The sequence below is a fragment of the Sceloporus undulatus genome, chromosome 8 (assembly GCF_019175285.1).
Source record: "Sceloporus undulatus isolate JIND9_A2432 ecotype Alabama chromosome 8, SceUnd_v1.1, whole genome shotgun sequence".
NCBI classification, from domain to species: domain Eukaryota; kingdom Metazoa; phylum Chordata; class Lepidosauria; order Squamata; family Phrynosomatidae; genus Sceloporus; species Sceloporus undulatus.
The window spans coordinates 1739076-1746018 of NC_056529.1; the positions used below are offsets into that span (position 1 = coordinate 1739076).

The 6943-nt window shown below is 51.2% G+C and overlaps 1 protein-coding gene across 3 annotated transcripts; it reads left to right on the forward strand.

The window, feature by feature from the left end:
• Positions 1-1127: 1127 nt before the first annotated feature.
• Positions 1128-6182, forward strand: LOC121937485 (C-factor-like). Of its 3 annotated transcripts, XM_042480696.1 has the most exons (8): positions 1128-1359; positions 1591-1659; positions 2992-3215; positions 4330-4390; positions 4504-4691; positions 4976-5134; positions 5547-5657; positions 5943-6182. In XM_042480696.1, exons 3-8 carry the CDS (start codon positions 3069-3071, stop codon positions 6054-6056), a joined length of 780 nt encoding a protein of 259 aa, XP_042336630.1. In that variant the 5' UTR covers positions 1128-1359; positions 1591-1659; positions 2992-3068; the 3' UTR covers positions 6057-6182. The 3 variants fall into 3 exon arrangements, with proteins under 3 accessions (XP_042336630.1, XP_042336633.1, XP_042336632.1); XM_042480699.1 differs by lacking the exon at positions 1591-1659; XM_042480698.1 differs by lacking the exon at positions 1128-1359 and having other exon boundaries at positions 1370-1659.
• Positions 6183-6943: the final 761 nt, after the last annotated feature.

Consider the following 6943-nt stretch of genomic DNA (forward strand, 5'->3'; position numbering starts at 1 on the left):
ACTATTATGTAATTTTGCTTTGCTCTTACAAACATCTTGCAGCACAGACAATGTGAGCATGGTTTTTTGTCACATGTGCAGATCTCTTGAGTATTTTGTAATGTGACGTTTACATTTTCATGTTCTTTTTTTTCAGGTCATGGCTGGTTTGCCCTGAGAGACCCCTGCCCTCTCCGCAGTCCTCAGCTGGATGCTCAGTTCAAGGGGCTGGTCTTGGCCCATAATGCCCTGAGCAGTTTGGATTTCTGCAAGGCCTCATCCTTTGGAATGAGCCTGGCCAGGATCTGGGGCCCCAAAAGGGCATGCCTGGCCCAGCAGCACCCTGAGGGCCCTGAGTGGCCCCTAGGCAAGGGATCAGCGCCATCCCTGCCAAGCTTCCTTTCAGGGCCTTTGGTCCTTGGAACCAGTTCCTCAATTGCCTGAATACCCCAAAGGCACCAGATCCCCTCTGATCCCCTTGGAAGATAAGCATGGTCAGGCCTGGTTAGTACTTGGAAGGGGGATCACCAAGGAAGACCAGACGCTGAAGGCTCTGTTTCTGAGGAAGGAACTGGCAAAACCACTCCTTGTCTAGGAAAACCCTGTGAAATTCATGGGTTAACCATAAGTGGACAGGCGACTGGAATGCATACAAACACACACACACACACACACACACATGTATTACCTCCTTGTAGCTGTTTCTTTTTTGAAAAAAAGTATTCCAAATAAAGTTCTAACTGTAGTGCCTTTAGAGCCCCGAGAAGTGATATATAGATATACACATGCACACACTAATAAACAAATGTCAGGTGTGCATGCTCTTGTCCTGAGTACTTTGCCAGCAGGCTGTCGGTCTGCTTTATGTTTAAACCTGAATATTTGTCCATTTACCCACCAGTGTACCCAATTTATTTAAGAGAAAGGAGATGCTTGGAAAGAGCAGGAGTGGACTGGACACAGAGGGCCCTGCCAGCCAGTGCCAGGTCCAATGGATGTACGTTCAGATGTTATTTTTACAGAGCCTGGGCCTGAACTGAGGGCATGGAGTGGCATTTGACCCCCAAACACAACAGGGCAACTGACTCCTAAGGGCGAATAGCAAATGTCGGTTGATGTTGGGCCCTCTGCCTAAAACCTCTGGGAGGAACTACCTCCGTGGGGAGGCTTTGCAGGGACTGAAGGCTGAGGAGAGGCGGGTGCTGAGGCTGCGCTTTCCTTTGTTGGGAATGAGAAGTGCCTCCCTTGACTGAAACTGGAGGAGTGAGCCATTTGCTGACTCCAGGCACCAGACTCCTTTTGGAGCACTATAATTACGCACCATTGAAGTCACTGCGCCATTAGCAGAGCCGTGTTGTATCCATCTCTTCAAGGAGCCAAGTAAGTAGGGGTTACTGGGGAGCAAATGTGGCCAAGAATGCAGCTGCTCTCCTTTTGTGACTCAAGACTGGGCCCCAGGATAAAGCCAAATGATCATGGCAGGGCTGCCATCCCAGCACCAATCCCACCCTTTCCCTGGAGGCAGGAGAAGAAAAGGGAAAGAGGTGCTATAGCAATGCCCCATGAACTCCAAGGAGTTTAGCAGTACAGTGCAACTCCTGTCTTTGGCAGGTACTTATGGCAGTGTGGAAACCGTCAATGAAACGCAGAGCAGCAACAAGAGAGACACAAACCCGTGTGGTAAGTACTCTTATGCTACTGCAATTGGGCTTTACTGGCCTGGCGCAATAAACTCCTAAGAAAGGTTATGAGAATCTGCCACGTAGTGACTAAAGGCAGCATTGCAGCCGACAGGCAAACACATCAAGCTGAGCGATCAGTTTAAAAGACAAAATTATCCCAAAAACCTGTCCCTAGAGAAGGGCATGTCACTTGCTCACATCTTGGACCTCAACCAAGCAAAGAACCCGATCTTGCCCTTCTTCTCTCCTTTTGGGTGGACATCTTCTTCCTTTCCCTGATCCTGCCTGCCCTGAACCTTGGGGCAATTGTTTTCCTATCTGCAGTCCAGAAACAGGGGCTCTGGAAATGTTTCCAAGGGCCAGAAGGCCACTGAGGAGCTCCTGGCTCCCTGGCCTTTCCAGCTCCAGCCCAAATGGCTCATTTGGTAATCAATACCTCTGATCAAGGGAAAGAAACAGCTGACTCCCTGCCTCCCGGCTCCATTGCATGTTTCGGCGCTTCCAGTGTAATACACAGTTGATATGGATCCAGGTTACTTTATTAACAATAACTGATATGCTACATGATAATAACTGTTTACATATGGCTGCATGATAATTGAAACACCTAGGAAATCTGTGTCCATAAATTGTTGAAAATGTGTATGTATGTCTCAGGTGGTGGTTGTTGTTGTTGCTGTTGTTGTGTGCCCTCAGGTTGTTCAAGGCGCCACAATGACTCTCTCGTTTGCTCTAAGACGCATACATTTTTTAGCAGTTCATGGCATCCTGAAATTTAGTTCCATTTTACACAGAGGAGTCAAGCATCCCCTCAAACCTACCTAGGCCTTCCTTCGTCCTTTCCTAAAGAATTGTGTTGGAGACTGGCCTGGAGATGGCCATTAATTTGGGGGGGGGGGGATTCTATTGCTCTCCTTTTTTTGGGAAAAGGGTTATCACTCCTCCTTTCTGAGCCCTTTCTGTGGTCCTTTGCTATTAGAGCAATGCTGAAGTTGTGTTGATATACCTGGGCTAGAGAAGACCCAGCATTTCTGAGTTTGGTGCGATGGGAGCCAAAGGAGGCCAAGGGAAGGTGCAGGCAAGATAGCCAGAGGGAGGCTAGGCTATGTGCCGCCCACAACTGAAGGATGCCAGCGCGTCATTAAATTGGCCCTGGACACCCACAAGCTGCCCTGCCCAGAACAATTGCAGCTGAGGCATTGTTTTCTCCTGCCAGAATGAGAGTCTTGCAATTATTCCAGTCTCTTCCTCGGCGTATGTTTATTGATTGCGAACCTTTGCGCTGGCTGGCAGACATACGCCTCTGATTATTTGTGTTTGCATCACTGAGGTGTTGATGGCAGATGAGAAGAGTCCGTGAAGTGCCAGCGATCCCTCTGCCACTTCTCCAGACGCCAAGCAGCAGCCATGGAAGACTTCAAGGTGCAGAGCGTGCTCCTGACCGGAGGTGACCGTGGCATCGGCCTGGGCTTGGTGGAGGCCTTCCTGGGGCTGCCACATCCCCCCCAGCTCCTCTTTGCCACCTGCCGGCATCCAGATGGGCCCGGAGCCCAGGTGAGGAGGACTAGGGTGGGATGGGAGCACTCTGCCCTCTGGGTGCATCAAACTCACACACTTCTGTGGCGCTTCACACCTTCTGTGGTGCATCTGGAGCACATGCGGTGAAGCAGATAGGACAGGACTCGCTTTTCAGAGGGTGCTTTGCCCCCGTGGGGTGCACATGGCGGAGGGTGAAGGAAGAGCTGCAAGAGGAGGCGGGTGGTAGAAGCAACCAATGTTAAGGTGGCCTTAAATCATCTGCCCGGCCCCAATCCCTGTCCCTGCCTAGTGATGGATCTTAATGAACCGTGGAAGTAACAATCCAATGTGCAGAAGGACTGAAGCCACCTCTGTCCTCCGCCTGACACTCTTCCAAGAGAACCTGGCAAGATGGCACCTTGCTCCTCTCTTGCCAGCTGCCTGATTCAAAGAGTTGTGGGTTCATCTTCAGCCCCATGTTGCCTCCAAGGGGGCTGCAGGAGGCATCTGGCTGCCCCCCAGGAATCGCTTGGTGTCAGGGCCAGCCCCACAAGGAACAGGGACGCGGGCGATCCAGCCATGGATCAGCAGCAGCGGTAGAGAGGGGCGAAGAGTGCCCTTAAGTTCGCTTCTGATAGGAATTCACCCAGATTTGCACTTTTCTTCACATTCAAGACAGAAACAGCTTGAGATTGGAGAGAATGAATGTGAGGGTAACCCAGACTGACAGGGTCTGAACTCTTAAGCATTTGGCTTCCTGGATCCTTCTCTTTCCTTCAAGAGGAGCCTCATGGCAGCCAGGGACAATCTGCCATAGCCGGGAATTTATTGTTATTATTTTGTTTATTGAATTTATATCCCAGAAGGGGATCCAAGGTGGAATGGGGATCTGGCCAGTGCAAACAGAGAGATAGTCTGTTTCATTTTGGCTTTGAAGATATTAGCCAAATCTGCAACTGTCCTTATATTCAGTGTTGAAAGGAATAAGATCTTTTAAAAAATAAAATAAAATGTGGGAGTGAAAATGACACGTTTTCCCAGAGACATAGCTTTGGTTGTTGGTGGATAACCTTGCAAAAGACATTTTGTAAGGACTCATGATACACCTTTCTCCTTTTAATCTGTTGCCTTCCCTCCTTTCCTTTTCCAGGCCTTAAAAGAAATGTCTCGCAGGGGATCAAAAGGCTGCACTCTTGTTGTCCTGCAACTTGGTCAGTATTTTACCTGTTACTGGATTTATGGCTTTTGCATCCTATCCTTCCTTGCTGCAATAAACACCAGGTTGCAGTGCTTTTCTCTTAGCCTCCCGCTTTGCCCCTCGCAGACGTCACTGACCCAGAGAGCATCAAAGCAGCTGCCCAGAAAGTGGGGGAGCAGGTGGGCGGCAGTGGCCTTAACCTGCTCATCAATAACGCCGCCATTGCCTGTGACACAACGCTTGAGACGGAAGATGCCCAGAACATGGCGGCTGTCTATGCCACCAACACCATTGGGCCCTTGCTGATGTGCCAGGTAAGGGCATGGGACGGCTGGTGGGGCTTGCAGGGAGTTTGTGAGAGAATCATAGAATTGTAGAGTTGGAAGAGACCCCAAGGGCCATCCAGTCCAACCCCCTCCTGCCATGCAGGAAATCTCAATCAAAGCATCCCCGACAGATGGCCATCCAGCCTCTGTTTAAAGACTTCCAAGGAAGGAGACTCCACCACACTCAGAGGAAGGAGTGTGTTCCACTGTTGAAGAGAAAGTGGCACCAATGCCAGGGGCCATGTGCTTTCCCCCTTCTGTCTCTTCCACAGGCGTTCATGCCTTTGCTAAGGAAGGGGGCCTGGACCAGCAACCAGTGTAAGATGAGCTGCAAGAAAGCAGCCATCATCAACATATCCAGCAGCTATGGCTCCCTCTCGCTTGTGGACAGCTGGGGCTGGAAGCAAGACGTTGGCTACCGTTGCAGCAAGGTAATGGCCAGGCGGGTCTGGAGGGGAGGGCAGTGGTCAGTGTTTGTGTCCGGAGGCTGCCAGGCCAGAGCCCGGTCAGCCTTGCCCTCCAGGGGTCCAGCCAGCCCTGGCATGGAGGAGGCATGGGGTAACCAGGATGACCATTCTCCTCTCTTGGTCTCAGTTGCAGCAGAAAGAGACTCTAAGGAAGGCTAGCATTGATTTGGGTTCCAATTAGTTTCCATAATTGGCAGTTGGCAGAAGTGCTACCCCTCAACCAGCTACCCATTACAAGCCTGGGATGGCAGGGGTGGCGCTTAGCAGTGCCACTGGAGCAATAAAGAAGCCAGAGCCAATCTTCTCTTTGTCTGAGATGGAGGGAGGCAACTGTGCTCAGGTGTCTGTCTCTCCATCCCATGTGCTTCTTCTGCAGGCGGCGCTGAACATGCTCACGCGGTGCCTGGCCCTGCGTTATAGCATCTGTGGGATCCTCTCCGTTTCGCTCCACCCGGGGGGCGTGAAGACTGACTTGGGGGTGGAACAGGTAAGCAGAGGGTGAGCAATGGCAACCAGGGCATCACAGGGGGGGCAGGAGACCTTTAGTACTTTCCACTCCATTCCAGCATGGCCTTTAACGCCTGCTCCGTGCCCAACTTGGGCACGCTGGCTGGTTCCCTGCAAAGGCACTTCCGCCACCCAACCTGGGTGCACTGGGCTCTCAGCCTCCTGTCGCAGCAGCAAAGAGCACCACAGATGCCAAGAGAGATCTGACCTGAGCATGAACATGTGCATGCTCTCAGGATTCATCCCTGTTCCTTTCTCCTTCCAGGAAGAAGTGAGTCTGGCATCCAGCGCAAGAGGGATGGTAGAGGTGCTCTCCAGACTTTCTGCCCATGACAATGGCACCTTCCTGGACTGGAAAGGGCAGGTCATCCCTTGGTGACAGATCCAAAGACCGGAGATGGGGAGACCCTCTGCTTGCCCCAGTCCTGGGGAGGAGGGTGCTAAGCCCCTTTGGTGCCCTCTGAGGAGAAGGGCAGGGAGGGGGCAATGGGGGAATTAAAGGATCTCTTGGCCAGACATCTGCAGAGAACTGTCTTTGTTTTAGAAATTTGAGTCCCCCAGGCCAAAGAGAGCTCCACTGAGGCTGCTGCCAACTCTTCCAAAGGGCATGTGAGCAAACGCCATCCTGCTGGATCATGACCTTGGTAAAAATGTGATCCAAGTCAGAGTGGGCTAACTGGCCCAGACACACAAGCCTGGCTTTTGAAGCAACTAGGTTTTAAAAAACAACAACTGCATTATTATTCCCACAAAGTTGGGTATCCAGCAGTACATGGTGCCACTACCTTAAGCCTTGCTTTGAAGCAAGCAAACACATGAAAGCCAACAACACGAAATGCCCACACCCAGAATTATCTTGCCAGCATCTAAAAGATTGTGAGGCTGAAGAAAACATCATCCTTTGAAGATGCCATCAGATTAATCTTTTGCACCCATCTTCCTAAACCAGCCACATGGCCCTTGAGCCACTTCCTGCCTTGGCCCTTCACTTCCTCCTTTTGCGCTGACTACAAAGCCCTCTCCAGCCAAAATCACCCAGAAGCTCAACTCTATCTCTCAGGTCTTGTCGCATGGATTTTGTGGCTTCAGTTCCCAGGCTGATCCAACCCAACCATCACTGTCATCCATGCATGCGCATCCTGCCTTGAACCCGCGCACTGGAGGGCCCTCAAGGTGTCCTGGGGTACAGTGGCAATGCAATGAAGTTCTCCTGGCCCCAGAACCCCAAGCCCTTCATGCCAAAGATGCAAAGTGCAGGTAAATCAA

Bases quoted from the DNA above. Each gene is read 5' to 3' on its own strand.
- LOC121937485 (XM_042480696.1), top strand. From the start codon at position 3,069: ATGGAAGACTTCAAGGTGCAGAGCGTGCTCCTGACCGGAGGTGACCGT. The intron at 4,391-4,503 runs GTCAGTATTTTA...TGCCCCTCGCAG, and splicing joins TCTTGTTGTCCTGCAACTTG to ACGTCACTGACCCAGAGAGC. The intron at 5,135-5,546 runs GTAATGGCCAGG...CTTCTTCTGCAG, and splicing joins TTGGCTACCGTTGCAGCAAG to GCGGCGCTGAACATGCTCAC.